Genomic DNA, 16,451 nt, shown 5'->3' with positions numbered 1-16,451 from the left:
AGAGAGAGTTTAAAGTAAGGTTATGGTCAGACATGCATGAATGTGGCAGAGGAGGGATACTGACAGCAGAGATTTGCAGATAGAGTCAAGAAGTAGCTGAAGACAAAGCCAGTGATAAGCCAGTATCAGGATGTAAGAGGAGACTTTTGTAAATGACATGCAAGGTGCAGCCATCTGGTGGAAGAGGGAGGTAGATGTTTTACTTGCCATGAAAAGTATCTGCTGTCAGGTTCTAACATAATGTGTCAAGTGCTTAGAGATTCTGCATAGGAAGTAACTGTAGAACATAATGCCTGTCACGTCTTCGTCAGTTGCAGCAATTGCTAAAATAGATCCCTTAAACAAGGTTACATCAGCTTTCATGTAACTTAGACTTTGGATGAAACAGAGGAAAATACACTGGAAGTAGTTTGGCGAATCTGATTTATTCCTGTATGTTGATGGAGTGATTTATGTCGTTTAACATTTTCTTTAGTGGATGCAATCCTTAGTCTTTGCCCTGAAGAGTTAACAGTCGAAAGCCAGGACCTGATCAGTGAGAAGGCAGCAACCTAACATCACAGCAAACCACAGGGCTGGGAGCCATACTGCCCAGGTGTCCAGTTTCTAGCCTGGATTGCGTATTCAGAAGCATACTGCCTCTCTGTACCCAGACTGAACTAGCACATGCCACCTACCTTAGCTATTATAACGCTTCATTTGTAAAATACACATGTAACAAAATATTAGAGACCTGGCTAACGCACAAGATCATTCCAGAGATAAGTCTAGCTCTTTAAAAGGGATTATTTCAAGTAAATGAAATTCTGAGTGGAGAGGAACATTTGTGCAGGAATGTGCATGCATTGTAGGAAAGAGATTTTGCAGAACAGAATTGATCCGAGGGCTTTGGTGGTTAGGTATTACCTAACAAGAATTCTGGTCCTCTGGTACCGTGTTAGTTGAAAGATGGCATTGGTATTCTGGTATTCAATCTATTTTTCAAAAAATCATACACTGGAATTACAGTTCTGTAAGATTTAGAGTAAATCATCATGGATTTTAATGAAAGGCGTTGCATTTGCCCCTGCCACCCCCCTTCCAAAAAAAACCCAAACCCAAAACAAGTTTAACACTTCCAGTGTTTAGAGTTTTACTAATGCAGCCTAGGTGTGCTCTCTGGAGTCCTTCCTCCATTCTTTATAGCCATTGGCATCATAACTTGCCAAGTTGTTACCGTGGGAACCCAACTTGCGTAACTTTAAAGTTAGACTTAGCTTTCTGTATAACGTGTGATTACTCTTAATAAAAATTGCATGTATTTGTATCATGGCGGTTCCCAAATTAGACCAGATAATCAAAGCGCAAAAATAACACCCAGAGGTCTGCCCCATCAATATGTTAATCAGAATGGAATTTATATTATCCTCTTGCAACATAACACATTCCAGGGAGGCAACATTACGTAGAGGCTCAGCCACACCTAAACCAGAAAGTCGTTTGTCCTGATCTTTTTTCTTTTTTTTTTTTTTTTATATTGAAGAAAAAAGTTTAAAGAGGCAATACATATTGATATAATTATGGCCTGTGTAACTCTTTGATTCTTTATAGACAGCATCCTGAAAGAGTATGAGTAAGATCTGTGCAGACGAAGGAGCCAAACAATCAGACAGAAGGGAGAGAAAAATCTATTGAGAGCCGGAGTGAGCCCATATGCACTAATGTTATTCCAGAGGTAAAGCCTGGGTCAGGAGGGAACTTAAATTGAATGTTCAAGTTAGGCACGTCAAACCTCCAGTAGTGTAACATAAGAAGGAGATAATGACAAGAAAAGTTAAAGGTGGTGGTGAGGTGGCAGACAATGGTATATTGAATTGAAAGAGGGAGGGGGGGGAAATTATCAAACTATATTAAACAGTAACAAAACAATGGGGGAGTTAGCAGTGGTAATGTCACTGAGTCTGAGAGGGTGGAATAAACGCACCTACAGCGTGTCCGTAGGGTATAGGATGAACCACAGTCACAGTGAGCCGGCGGAAGGGAGGAATGAGCAGTTAGCACAGTGACGTTTGGGTTTCCATCAGCAGGACTCTGGGGAGCTCCAGTCAACAAAAGTGCACTCTGATTGCTGTGGTCAGCATGCAGGGAACCGGAGATCACCAGCACGTAGCTGCAGCTGGAGGAGTTGCCTGTTACTTGGAATATGACCTTCTGTGCAGATGTTTTAAGGGGGTGCGGGTGGTAAGCGGTGTGAACACAACTGAGAACCTTTCTTGGCACGGCCTTACTTGCAGGCTAGTTGTAGCGTGTTTCTTCCAGTACATCATGTGTGAGGCAGGCACAGTGAGGCACTGGGCTTGCCCTAAGTGCAGACCTTGTTCTAGCCTTTTATCCAGCCTAATGCTGACAGTAGTTACTTCAATGTAGTGCTCGGGAGCAGTGGTCATGGACCGGAGCCCCTTGTGATAGGTGCTGTACCAACCCTCCGAGCTTTGGGTAGATCTTCAGGAATAACCCATGTGACTTACAAGCTTGTATCTCATTTGAAAAAGTGATTCAGGCATTTGGCTGCTGTTCCTCCACTGAATCAATTTCCTTTCCCTGTTTGGCAGATAAGTGAAGTCTTTCCTTTTTGTACAGTCTGACTGCTGCCTTCAGCTGGCTGGTTTTGCAGTTTTTTCTTAAAGGTATGAAGGATGTATCATATTTCCATGGGCAGAGTCACCAGGCCTTGGTACGAGGGGATGGTTGGTTGTTCTGCCAAAAGTGTTAATGTGTTTTCTGCGGTTCATGCGACTTGGATTCCCCAGCTGGTGCAAGTGCTTTTGATGTCGGTTGACCTACATAAGCGGAGAGCAAATGAGGGAATTCATAATATGTTTGAATATGATGTTTGTGTCTTCATGGCTCTGATTGCTTTTGTTTCCTATTGTCAGTCTTTTTTCCTTTGAAATCTCTTCAAAAGTCCCTGAAGCTTGTGTAAGTTCAGAAAGGCTGCTGTCTGTTCTAAACGAGGTGAATGTGTGATTCTGAGGTTGAATAATTGATTATTAAGTTGGATATTGGAGACAACATTTCTGAAGCTGTTGGAATTGCTGGGAAATCTTTTTATGCTGCAGTTACTGTGGCTGTAATGATAATAGTCCGCTTGATAGCAGAGCTTTTGTGGACTGTTTATATGAAGATCTAGGTAACCAAAATTAATGTTGGCGATATATGAGCTACTTCAAATTCTAAGTATTGAGTTACTAAAAAGAGAACAATTTTCTAAGAAAATGGGAAGAGTAGCGTCATTGAAACAAGCTGTAGTGAAGGACTGAAAGGTAAATGGGCCTTCGGTTAAGAGAGTGATGTGCTCATCTGTGAATTAATTAATATGTGGCTCAGCAGATCTTATACAAGAATGCAACATGTATGTTGCATGTTAACAATACATTGCATATGTGAAAATACTTCTTTTTTTCAGTTGAGGCTGTTGTGGTTATGCTTTTCTGCTTTTGCTTTAAGAATGTTTGACAAGAGAGAGAGGTAAAAGAACTGTCCCTGAGGAACTGCATCCATGATAGGCACATTGGCTGTGTCCGGCTTTTGCTCATGCTTACCCCTAAAGTCCTTAACGAGACTGCAGTACAGGATGGCTGTGACTTCTAGGAATGTGTTTTTGATCTGTGAATCACCGTTCCAAGTCACTAGTGATTTTTTTTTCCCAAGAAACTTGAAAAGCAGGGGGAAATTATCTGCAACAGACACTAGTTGAGGTGGGATACCCAGGGATTAATTCTTAAAGACAGGTTCATTATAATACCCAGAGAAATAACCCCAGTGGCCTTGCCAAAAAGAAAGGTAACATGTCAAGCTAATGCAATACTGGCACCGGTTTTCTTCTCTGACGAAAGGCTGTTCCGTGATAGGCCTTTTCCTATGGCCGTCCCCTTCGTGTCACTATCATTTATTCAGAAAAGGCCTATTAATGTTATTTTCACCTTCTGCAATGATCGGTTTACCAGCCTGCTCCATTGCCTCTGTGTGCCAATCTAGTGCAGTATTTCTTAATATTTCTCCCTTTCTGTATCTCTGACCTTGTTTCATCCTGGCAATTACTTTTGTGTCTCGGCTCGTTCCTGTGTCCCTTGTGCTGCCTGCTCCTGCCACCGCTGGTTTTATGTGCCTGGCCAAACCGGTAATGTGTTTTGCCCTCTTTGCCTGCCACAACAGCCCTGCCTGTGCCTACAAAACCCGTTATAGCAGAGGCAAATACCTCTTTGTAGAATAACCACTGGGTGACAACATGCTGCTGAAAGGGCTACTGCAATGTGTTCACCTCCGGGGGACAGAGTCCCACAGTTAAATGACAGGAATAACGGCACGGATCGGGAAGGGGAGTGCTTGCTTTAGTCGAGGCCGACCCCCGGTAACTTAGCCACACTGTTGCAGTGAAACAGTCATCTGGAGCGATCCACTTGCAGCTCCTTTGCAAGTACATTTTAACCGTGTCTTGCTCGCTCGACGCCGGGGCCGGGAGCGCAGCAGCGGGGTCCCCCAGCTCCGGGGCTGGCGGCGGGGGCGCAGGGGTGTCCCGGGCTCCCGGGCCGGGCGCTGCCGGGGGCGGGCGCCGCTCCTTGCCGCGGGGAGCTCGTTGCCGAGCGCCGGCCGCCGCGGAGGGTCTGGCTGGGGTGAGCCCGAGCGGGAGGGGCAGCCCGGCCGGGGGGGGGGCTGGGAGCGAGGTGCGTGCCTGGCCCCAGGGCCGGCCCGGCCGCTCCGGGGAGCCCCGGCGGCAGCGCAAGGTCCCGAGGGGTGCGGGGGCCCCGTCGCCTGCCTCCCGTCTGCGGGGCGGGCGGGCGGAGCTGGGGCCGAGGGCTGAGCCCCGCACCCCCGGGCGCTGCCCCGGAGCCCCCCGGGGACGGCGCCCTGCGGGACGCGGATGCGGAGAGGGAATCTGCTGCGGCCCTGCCCTCGCCCACCCCGTCCCGCTCCCCTCCCTGCTCGGGAGGCGGGCGCGGCCGGCTGAGTCAGCGCCGGGCCGGGGGGGCGCCGGGGAGGGGAGGGCCCGCCCGGCCCTACAAAACCCCGCCCGGGCCGCCGCGGGGCCCAGCCGCCGCAGCCGCCGCCGGAGCCGCCCAGCCCGCCCCGGCCAGGTGAGTCCCGCCGGGCGGCCCGGCCCGGAGCGGGAGGCGCAGCACCGGGGGCGCGGGCGGGGGGCGCACCCCGGGCGGGAGGAGTAGTGGGCCGGTGGCTGGGCGCGACTGCCTGCCTGCCTCCCCTGCCTGCCTCCCCTGCCTGCCTCCCCTGCCTGCCTCCCCTGCCTGCCTCCCCTGCCTGCCTCCCCTGCCTGCCTCCCCTGCCTGCCTCCCCTGCCTGCCTCCCCTGCCTGCCTCCCCTGCCTGCCTCCCCTGCCTGCCCGCCTGCCTCGCCTGCCTGCCTGCCCTGCCCTGCCCGCGGCTGTACCCGCCCGCGGCTGCTCCGCCGGGCTCCCTCCGGGCGGCGGCCCCACGGGCGGGGCTCCCCGCCGGCGCTGCGGGTGTGGCGGCGGCGGCAGGAAGGGGAACCGGCCCCCAGCTCCGCCGGCCCCGGTTGCGCTCCTCTCGTCCTCGCTAAGGTGCGCCGGGGCGCAGCCCGACTAACGGGAACGCTGCAAGTTCGCTCCCAGCCCGGAGCCCCCGGCCCGGCCGGCCCCGGGAGCGCAGCGGGCCCTGCGCGGCCCCCCACGGGCACGGCTCTGCCACCCCGCCGGGACCCCGCAGCCCGTCAGGATCCCGCAACCGGCACTGTGCGCCGGCTGGGCCCCGCAGCGAGGGGCCGGGCGGGGCAGGGGGATGCCCCTCCCTGGGAGAGGGGTGATGATTGCAGGGCCACGCAGCAGTGAGCCGTGTTCTCGCACCGACAGCTCCGGCCCCGCTCGGTGTGAGCCGTTTCTGCGCTCGTGTTCACACGCTGCACCCGCTCAGGGGCGCGTAGGCACTGACACACGGGTCAAGGGTGAAAAAACCTTTTGGAACCCCCATGCCCTGAGCGATCCCTCCCGACGTGTGGCTTCTGTTGGTGGAGCTAGTTGTCATGAGCAGCCCTAGTGAGTATAGTTCCCATTAGCTAATGTATGGAATTATTTGCCTTGATTTAAAAAAAAAAAAAAAAAAAAAAGGTGTTTTTCTGTGAAGTCTCAGAAGTGAGAATAGCTTGAATTCTAGAAATAAAAGCCCTTAATTTTTGATGTGCCCAGTACCTTCCTGGAACAAAGTATCTCCTGGCTTGTTAGCAGTGTCTGTGGAAGCCAACGGTTAAAGCATGTTTGTGGTAGTGTAGTTTAGTGGGTTGAAATCCTTTTCTTTAAAGGTTTTTTTTTTCTCCAAGTAGTAGCTTTAAGTGATCTGCTAAACCTTATCGAGTGATCTGGGGAGATGCAGCCTGGCTCATTTGTACCTGTGCTTAGCATTGTATATCAATTAATGATTTTTTTGTCCTTATTTCATTTACAGCAGATATTGTGGATCTTCCTTGCTTTCCCTTATCTCCTCTGTTGCGGTGCCCTGGTTTTCGGAGCAGGTTTTTGGACCTGACCCAAACGTGCTCCAAGTGAAACAGTTTCCATTCTCTCATTCTGGGGATTCCTGGGCTCCCATCTTTGGGAACACCCTTTGCTCAGTCTCTGTCTGCAAGAGTATAATAAGTGCTTCTTAAAATGCTAACTCTGCTTATTGAGCAATGTGGTTGTTTGTGCATACCTGACACTTTTTTTTTCCATGGCTCACACGGGTCTTTCCTGCTGTAATATAAGTGAGCTGCCTCTGGGAACCAAGATACGGGGCTGCTTTTAAACAGGCTCTCCTGCCAGCAGGCAGCTCTGGGAGTAAGGAGCTGCGTGTACACTAGGCCCAGTACAGCAACAGACTGGCAAACCAGTGATTGCTGGGGGGGAGTCCAGGTGGAAACAGATGCTATCTCTTTGAGACACTGTGATTCAGGATTAGGTAATGTGGATTTAGGAGGTAAACCGGTTGTAGAAACTCGCCTTAAGGTACTGAAGTATTAGTTTACAGCTGGAAGGTAGAAGTTGAATCTTTTCCAGTGTAAGTAAAAACAAGTTAGTGCAAGTATTTTCTCTTTACATGTTCAAACTCACCAGAACTTGTCAAAACGACATCAGATTAAATGAGTCCATCAGAGAACAGTGAGTCTGTCCTCAAATATGAGTGTCTTTCAAAGCAGGGTGTGACAAGATATGTGTATGTTCTCTGAGTAAAGATATTTCTCTGGAAGAATTCTTGCAAAAACTCCCATTTTTTTCTTTAGCCAGCTTGCTGCTGCTGGGCGGTCAGTTGCCATAGCATTGTGTGCTGATGATGGGAACCTCCCAGTTCCAGCTCTACGTGAGGGTGTGTTAGTTCTGTTCCTGGACTTTGTTCAAGTTTTTTGTTCCAACAAGCCTGATTCAGTGTGGTTTTAAATTGATTTAGAAATGGCAGTCTTGCAAAAAGCTGTTCCGTGATTGTTTTGTGAAAGATTACACTGCAGTTGCTTTGCTTCAGCTTTCACTGGTGGTTTTTAGTTCTTTGTGTCAAGCAAGACGGAAGGACCTCAGTTGCTCATCTTTGGTATCGGTTGTAATGCTTGTGGAGTACAAAAGGGCTCGTTGCTAGGCACTTCATTTTATTAAGAGTAAACACTGAGAATTTCATAACTCAGTAACAGATCGTCCCTCTAACCATCATGGTTAATGGTGCCAATAGCAGGTAGCAGCTTATTACCACTTCTGCAGCCTGTTCTTAAAGGGCTGGGTTGAATTTTTGCTCTGAAAAGGATTTATTCTCAAATTAGTTGATGCATGGCTGTGATTTCCATTCTCTCTTATTTTTCCTCCCCTGGGATCTTAATTTTTCCTTGACGGAAAGTTGCTTTTGTTACTTACACCTAGGTTACTTCAGAAGATGAAAGGCTTGCTTTCTGTATTCTAGGTGAGGAAAGGGCCGGTTACAGCAGTTATGCCACAAAAGCCGTGTAACTGTTTCTGCATTTCAGTCTCATAATGCTTGCTATATCTGCTAAAAGTCAGCATTTCTCTGCTTTTTCTCTTGGTGCACAGGAGATTTACAGGAGCTAAAACAAAATACAAATATGTGTTTCAGATCTCCAATATTAAGAAACTATTTCAAACTCCTTGCTGGTTTTCTGAGCTCTTGATTTCAGATTGATCATTGAGTGGAGCGTGGTTTGTCTGGGAGATTTGCCTGGGTGGCTAGTACCGCTTGCCTGAGAAAGCCCCAATGCCATCAGTGGTGTGACTGATGGAGGATAAAAAAAGAATCTGAAAACCACTTGAAAGAACATACCCAGGCCTGGCTGCACCATAGCTGGGAGTTGGCTTGGAGGGCACAGTGCCTGGGAGCTGGGCTGGGGGAACTGGGATCGGTATGGGAGTGAAGGGAGTGGCACCCTGCGAGGCTCAGCCTGGGTTCCAGGATCAGTTATCTGTCAGTGGAATGTCACTAACTCAGGCGTTCCCGTCCTTTGTCTCCTACCTCTCATCAAGCCAACTCTTTTCCTTATTTGCTAATGCTCTCTACAGCTTGATTGTAGAGTTCCTGAGAAACAAGCTTTAATTTCAACAGGAAAAATAATGTTTTCTGCAGGTGCCAACCTGGATGATGAGAAGGTAATGTGAGTGGCAATGTCTGTCCCTTCAAGTGGAGGAATTTGAGAGTAGAGCTGTGGGAATGCATCAAGCCTCTTCAATAGTGCCTCTGGTTTTTAACCTTTGGAAAAAATTTCCTCCTTAGTTGGGAGACCCTTCCAGTAAAGCAGTAATAATAGCAAACTTCCCTGGCCACAAACCAGAGTTGAAGAAAGGCAGGGCATTGAAACACCGGCATATCACATCCGTGTTCATTTCTGCAGTGTGTGCCATCTGTCTTAGGGCTGGGGTTTCCCTGTTTTTCTTTAAACGCATTAGCAAGATGTTATGTAGGTTCAGGCAATGGAGCAATGATACTGATTTTCTTGCCTCAGTGGCTCTTACTTCTGGAGCTGTCGTTTTAGGAGAGTCCTTGTTAGCTAGTATCTGACAAGCATGTTAGTGTTTGTAGCTTGTCCTGTGATTCTTATTACTGAGGAGCCACTACAAAACCATATGATACTAGAGGCATTTGTGGCCTATGTCCAGGATTAAAGATTGAACAGCATTATGATTTTATAATATGACTGCATGAATATAAATGGTTTCAATGTATTCCATGAGTACTTGAGGAATTCAGCGTCTGATTTAAATGCTACCGCTTGTTGCTGCTTTTTGGCTTTGGGCTGGACCGGACTATAATGTTGCTAACAGTTTTCCTGGTACCAAGTTGCAGGCTTAATTGATTCTGTTTCTAAGGTAGAGATTCTCCAGTTCCTTAGTTTAAGTATTTAAAATGCAGAAGAAATGGGTATAATAAGATAAATTCTTATTTTACAATAGAATGAAGACCTCTCACTGTTGCACTACTAATGGTGGTGTGGCTTAAAACCCTTTAAATCTGCTGATGTAATTGTAAGTATATTTAAGTCTACTTGTGGTTTGTTTTTTCCTCTTCCTCCAGCACTCTTTCAAGATGTCTACTGTCCATGAAATTTTAAGCAAGCTCAGCCTTGAAGGAGATGTAAGTATTACTATCTAAACAAGAAAAGTTTATTTTACTTAAATGCCACATCTTGTTTCTTTCGCAGGGCTCTCTACCAACAATTGTACTGACCTGTACAGTTTACAAGATTCCCCACATCTCTTCTACCCAAACTTACATTGACTAAGAACCTAGTCGGCAGCGATCAGTTTTCAGCCACAAAGCAGTTGTAAACCATAGGACAGTTATATGAGGTCACCAGATTTAATGACAGTCCTTCCAACTGGCCAGCAGCATGAGCAATATTCATATGCTGGGCCACATGAAAGAGATCACAGGACAAACAGCATGGCTGGTTTGCATCTGTGGTCCCAAGGAACAAGTGAGTTAAGCATGACAGGAGAAGACGGAAGTGTGTTTGGGTTTGCTGACACCTCCTGAGTTTTCTTTTCTTTTACTTTTCCCCCCTTCCCCCCCCCCCCCTCAAGTAAAAATGGAGAACATTACTTAATTGGAATAAAAATATTGGGGATCTTATTCCTGTACTGGTTGTCACCAAAACCAAACTACCTCTTCCAAAAAATTATTTTTCTCAAACTTCTTTTCTCATTTGCTGTTTTGAAAAGTGTAAAGAACCTTGGGTTTGATTGCGTATTTTCTACCACATCTGCACTCGCTTGATAGTTGTATTGAAACACCAGAAAGCCACAGCCTCTTTGTGTGATTTCTTATGTTGCAACACTGGATGGTAGGGTTACCAGTGTAGTGTCAGGAATTTGTGGTTCTGTGACTGTCACTGAAGAGGAAGTGAATCCTATCCATGCATTATTTCATCATGTTGCTTATAAACTTGCTGTACTTTTAAATTCTATAGTCAGTAACTCCAGATTTGAGATCAGTGCAAACAAACTTATTGCCTATTTTTATTACTTCTTGCAAAATAAATTATACCATATGATCTTTGTGAAACGGCTGTTGCAAAGACCTGGCTAACGCGCTATAGGTAAATAGCAAACCTGATTTTGTACTGCAAAAGCAGTCGGCTCTTCAGACTTCTTGGCTGTGTTTGTTTCAGCAGAAGATTACTTCTGGAATAATATTTGAGCAATCTGTTCTCAAGGGCAGAAATGTTTCTTCCGTAATGCTTGTGAGTACTTGCAAAAGTCACATTTGAATACTGTTCCATGCCAGCATTTTCATCAGAAATCCTGCCACAGAGTGTATGAAATACCAGGCAGCTGGTTTGTTCCGTAGATCCTAAGTTGGAAACTGGAATTACTGAGTAGCTCATTTACATAAAGGATTTGCCCAGTTCCTCTAAGTAATGATTCAGCAAACTAACTGATTTTACAATATTATTTTACAATATTTACAATATTACAACTAACTGATTCAGCCAGCCATTTTTCTCAATAAAACATGTTTAATATTGAGACATATTTCATATTTCAATATTTTGATAATTTCAATATTGAAACAGCTGAACTCAAGTCCTGTCGTGTGCATCTGTGCATTTGGTATCAGCGACATAGTGACTGATGTGTTTCAAGGTGAAGAAACCTGCCTGCTTGCTTCAGCGTGGTGTTCTCTTCTTCTTTAAGGAGGGCAGGGAGATGAGCTGCAGTTAACCTATGCTTGCAGCCTCCACAAGAGAGTATAGAAAGATTCTGTAACAAAGATCGTATTGTTATGCTTCATCATATGCTCCATGTTTGCACTCGGGATTGGAAGCCTATATTTTAGTCAACGATTTATAGGTTACTTGCTGGATGATGTCAACTTACTCAATTTTCAAACCCGACTGATGAGCTTTTTGAGGACAGGCAATACTGAGATGAAGATATCTTGAAAAGGTCCTGGTTTTTTTAGAAGCAATTAAGCCTCCTCAACTTTCCTGTTAATGATATATGCTTCTCCCTCGCGTTCTGCTCTTCCCAGTAGGACTGAATTCATCAAGCTCACAGGAAGCAGACCAGTTGGAGGACCTTTGAAGCACACTAGATATGCGGGGAGAAAATAAAAATCTTTCTCTGCTTTAGTCTGGTCCAGGCTGCTTGTGCAGTTACGTACTAACTGGACTTTTACTGCCCCATCCTGGAAAATTTTGTATTGAACTAAATGGAATGTCAGTTGGAAAACATAAAGTACCAGTACTGCCATACTGTAGTGTACCGGAGTGCTTTGAGACCATATAGTCTGGAGTTTAAATGGCTGTTTTTCATAAGCACAATAATCACCCTGGTAAGACTTTGTCTACTCCACTGAAGTAGCCAAGACAGTCACCTGAGAGGCTAAAGCATAATTTTGGTGGGTGCTGAATTTGAAGATGGTCCATTGACTGGTAGAGCAGCCAACAGAAGGTTTCCGTCTTTCCTGGGTATAAATACGTACATGGCGCTTCCTGGGTCGTTTGACGAGTGTCAGGGGATCCGAATCCAACTTTTGCATGCATTGGATGGAAGGGCAGCAGAAAAGATGGCTCCCAGATTGCAAATATGCGATGTATTTTCTCATATATGATGTCACCTTACAGTAAAATACTCTGCCCGAATGACTCAGACAGTGTTAGAGGTGGGTGGAAGGAGAGGTGCCCAACTCTGCTAAGTGCCAAGTGACTTGCTTCAGATTATCTGGAGTGCTGGTTAATTAGATAGCGGTGCCACATGGTTGTGTATGTTACTGGTTTGGTTTAGGAATCTTTCAGCACACAGATTTGCCTGAGGCTGCCCTGCACATCTCCATGTACTGTTTCTGTTAGCAATTCGATCTGCTAACAGGAAAGGCTGTGTTTTGTGGTGTGGCTCCGGGCCAGACGGGGGCCACTTTGCTAAACTGAGCTGATGGTAAGAGACAAAAGAATGGTTCAGTTTATTGGTGCTTTTTTGAGTTCCTGTCTCCACAGCATAACACAGATTGTCTCAAGAAGGCGCAGTGGCTGCTGCCAGAGGAATCTGTTCAGGACAGTTGACCTCTATAGGATAGAGTAAAAAATCATGGAATATTTTAGTTAATATTTGTTCTCCTTGTAACAGTTTGCATGTAAGAAAATCTGCTAGGGATACAAAGATAGCTTAGCCCTGTTCATGAACCTGGCCTTCTGTTGGAGTTAGGGGCTGAAACGAACGGGTTTGGGGGTCTTTACCAAGAAAGCTTGGTCGTTGATCCACTTAGGAAACAGCTATGGCCATTTCAGCCGTTAGTCACGACACCTTTCTGCTAGAGGGTTAGGTCTCTAAATTGAACTGGGTGGGGTGGGGTTTGTAAATATTTCTCAGCTATTTATATGAAAATCTGTGGTTTAGTTTAACGTGCCCGTGGAGGGTGAAACAAGCTAACAGCTGAGAAGAGCTGAGTCTCTATTCTGGTGACCTCCTGTTACCAGCTGTAATCCTCAGGAGAGGACAATAATAAACAGCTGATAACATCTGGTAACTTATAAAATGTTGCAACTGTTTACTAAGTGATCTTACCCGCAAATCCTCTTATTCTCAGCACAGGTAGTTTGAAATGTCATTTGATTTTCTTAGCCTCGTGCTGCTTAAACCAAGTATCAGCAGGCATAGAGTTCCAAAAGGAGATAGTAACTTCTGTTTTCTACAACTATAGGCTTAAAAAGTGGGGGGGTTTATTACCTTTAAATTCCATGATATAGGGCATAAAACTTGTTCTGACTTACTGTTAATCTTCCATCTTCCTCTTTTTTTTTTCTTTTTTCTTTTTTTAAATATAATTATAACCTGTAATCCAAAGTAAGGTATTGGCTTCAAATCTAAAAAACTTCAGACTTAAACTTCCTGTGAATTATCTTTCTGTAGCCAGTTTCCTTCAGACCTAGCCAGAAAACTCCAGATTTTAGAAGACTGAGTTTTAGTGAGTAAACTTGGAATGTGTTAGGTTTTTGCTGCAATAATATATGATATTTATTTGTATATATTCTTTTTTTATAATAAGCATAGCTGTGAGTGGGTTTCTGGACAATACATATCAGGAGAACAGAGTTTGGTGGCTCTTAGCAGAATTCCATTTTCACAGATACCCTATGGCAGTTCTTGTATTTAAAAATTTGGCTAAACACTAGTTGACGAAGAGGCACACGTTTTCCTAACTGCAGCAAGGACAGGATTAAATGGTTTAACTTTGAGGTTGTTTTTCTTCTTTTTCTTCTAGCATTCTCTCCCACCAAGTGCATATGCCACCGTTAAGGCCTACTCAAATTTTGATGCTGACCGGGATGCTGCTGCCCTGGAAACGGCCATCAAGACCAAAGGTGAGGAACATGCGCTGTGGTTTTGATTCTGCTTGTAAGCTAGAATGCTGGTGTGGAAAAAGAAAAGAAAACAAAACAAAAACAAAACAAAAAAGGAAAGAAAGACAAAATTAAAAAACACCAAAAAAACCCCCACCACACCTGTGTCTCAAGACCAACATTTTAATATCCTTACTCTACGATACCTATTTTTGGAGGTGTTTGATTTCTCAGACCTCACTGATGAAATCTTGACCAAGTTAGATTTTGAACTCTCTAAATGCATGCTTTGAATATACTTTTGAAGTTTGTAGCCAAGAATTGCTGAGGTTATCACTGAAAGTGTTCACTTTTTTCTCTTGACTCATCAGTACTTCAAATTCTACAACTTTTCTGCCACTGAGAAAGGGAAAAACCATTTGGGTTATACCTCTTGCATTTTGATATAAACAATATGCAAGTACAATATTTGCAGTCAGAGTGGGCCAGTTTTGAAAAATTACCATCTAATTAATTATCCAGCTGTTTTGCAGTAATGTGGACTCCCTGAGTCAGCGTCATGAATCTCCATTTTGGTGATTGTGCGTAAAATGGACAAAACTTGTTTTACTGGCTGAACAGTGTATTTGGTTTAGGGCAAAGAGCTGGGGTAGTGTCTGAACTGCTCTGTATAATATCTACATATTCCAGCATTCATTCACACTCTTCAGATTAATTCCTCAGGGGTTAGCCATCTCTTTATCTATTGTGGGATCTGTGGGAAGTACTGTGATATTTTTATTAGGGTTTAGATCTATCTGCAGAAACAATCCTGCACAAATATATTGCCCAGCCCTTTGCTGAGCTTTGAGTGGAGTTGGATTAAATGCAGGGGGGTTATACATATCCAACAGCCTAGAAAGGGAGATGTGGAAAAATAGCTCTATTCGATATACAATCAGTTTGTAGCTAGCAACAGTTCATCCTAGAGTTTGCGTAATGCAAGTAACTTGTTAACAGTTCTGGCTTGCTCCTCTTGTAATAAATGTCATTGCTGTGCCAGTTTCATTTTGTGCTACTTAGTTTTTTCTGTAGTGAGTTCATCTGGTGCCTTAGCATGTTGCTTATAAGTGTTGGCTTTTTGCTGTATAGGACAAGAGGCTATTTGATTTCTGTAGTGCTCCATTGTGCCCTGTGTTTAATTAGCTCGAGTATATGAGCCTAAATAGAAGAAACCAGCTAAATAGAACAGTATTAACAGAGCATATATTAGGTTTCCTTTTAATTCTTTGTAGGAAAGACGACTGCTGAAGTGTGCCTTTTCCGTCTGTGGGTCTCTCAAATAGTTTGTTAAATAATTTTATTATCAGACTGGGTTGTGAATAGTTAATTAATTGCAACCTAAACTGCAACCTTGTATTGAGGTCTCAGGGTATACTTTTTTGTTCCATGACTGGCAGAATTCAAACACAAATTTGTTGTAGGAAAGTGCTTAGAACATGCGTCTATAATAAATTAATTGTATTCAGAAACTGGTAAAACAATGATGAGGTGTAAACATGGGACCTAAACATAGACCACAACAGGGGTCTTCTGTGAGATTAATTCATTGTTTATATAATACATCCAACGTGCCCATACCTTTTAAGAGAATATTTAATGCAGAAGTTTAAATGAAATATGCTGACATGCTGGTGGGGGAAGACAGTGCCTGAAATGTGCCAAACTGCATCAGTCACATATGCAGAGTATTAATAGTATCAGTAAAGAAATATCTCGTTGCAACATGGTTTGGTGAAATCTTGCTAAGCAAAATAGCAGAGCTGCAATTGTGGTCTTATTTTATCTAAATTTTTCCCTTTGACTCCAGTGGGACCAGGGTTTTATCCAAGGAAAATAAGACATTGCAGATCACGAGCTCAGTCAAATAGTCCTAAGACTGTGTTAGTACCAGATGCAAAATGGTGTTGGCGTCTCACAAGGGCTACTGATGTAAATCTCCCACTAATAATTTGAGGCCAGTTGCAACCCCATTTAATTCATTCATGCAGATTGATTATCTCTGTAGTACCTAGATATTGATAGGACAGAAATAGCTTCTGGTATTCTGTCCATGCTGTTCTTGAAAAAGAAATTTAAGAGGACAGACTTCTAGTAAATAAACTGGATGAATGCATGCTAGTTCTTGAAAAATAAAAGTTCGTTAGGCCTCTTCTCACCTCATCCTAGAAAGTTAAGTGGCAGTCCGTACCATCCATTTGGTTCAGAACAATGCTGGTGCTGTTGTTTTGGCCCATGGAAATTGAAGTACAATGTCTTGTAAACAAAAAAATTTAAAACTCTAACTGATCATTTGGGTTGTGTTAATTTCCTCTTCTTTTGCTGATTGAGCCATAACATTGCAATCTGACCAAAGCAATAGATTGCCTCTTTTAGAAGTGGTTAATGATCAGAGAGGGGTTTTTTAAGATCTGCTTCCTGCCCCCTCCTCCCCTATCAAATTGCATTTCAATCTGCAAGGAATTTTCTTATTAAAAAAAAAAAATCATGAGCCACAATATCTAATTTTCAGTTGCCCATTGATAGAAATGCACTGATAAAATCTGCCCAGCCAGAATAAATTTGGAAATAAAACTCTGTTTCATTACCCTGAAACT

At 44.5% G+C, this 16,451-nt stretch overlaps 1 protein-coding gene across 1 annotated transcript in view; it reads left to right on the top strand.

The window, feature by feature from the left end:
* Nucleotides 1-4,962: 4,962 nt before the first annotated feature.
* The window catches only part of ANXA2 (annexin A2), a 28,237-nt gene continuing 16,748 nt past the window's right edge, over nucleotides 4,963-16,451 (top strand). The window contains exons 1-3 of the mRNA XM_055716680.1: nucleotides 4,963-5,114; nucleotides 9,549-9,608; nucleotides 13,737-13,836. Coding sequence (XP_055572655.1) covers nucleotides 9,561-9,608; nucleotides 13,737-13,836 — 148 coding nt within the window. The 5' untranslated portion in view covers nucleotides 4,963-5,114; nucleotides 9,549-9,560. The remainder of the gene's footprint in view (nucleotides 5,115-9,548; nucleotides 9,609-13,736; nucleotides 13,837-16,451) is intronic.

Source organism: Falco cherrug, chromosome 7 (assembly GCF_023634085.1).
Source record: "Falco cherrug isolate bFalChe1 chromosome 7, bFalChe1.pri, whole genome shotgun sequence".
Taxonomy (NCBI): Eukaryota; Metazoa; Chordata; class Aves; order Falconiformes; family Falconidae; genus Falco; species Falco cherrug.
Note: the sequence above shows the minus strand (reverse complement) of the source record. Positions and strands in the feature narration are given on the sequence as shown.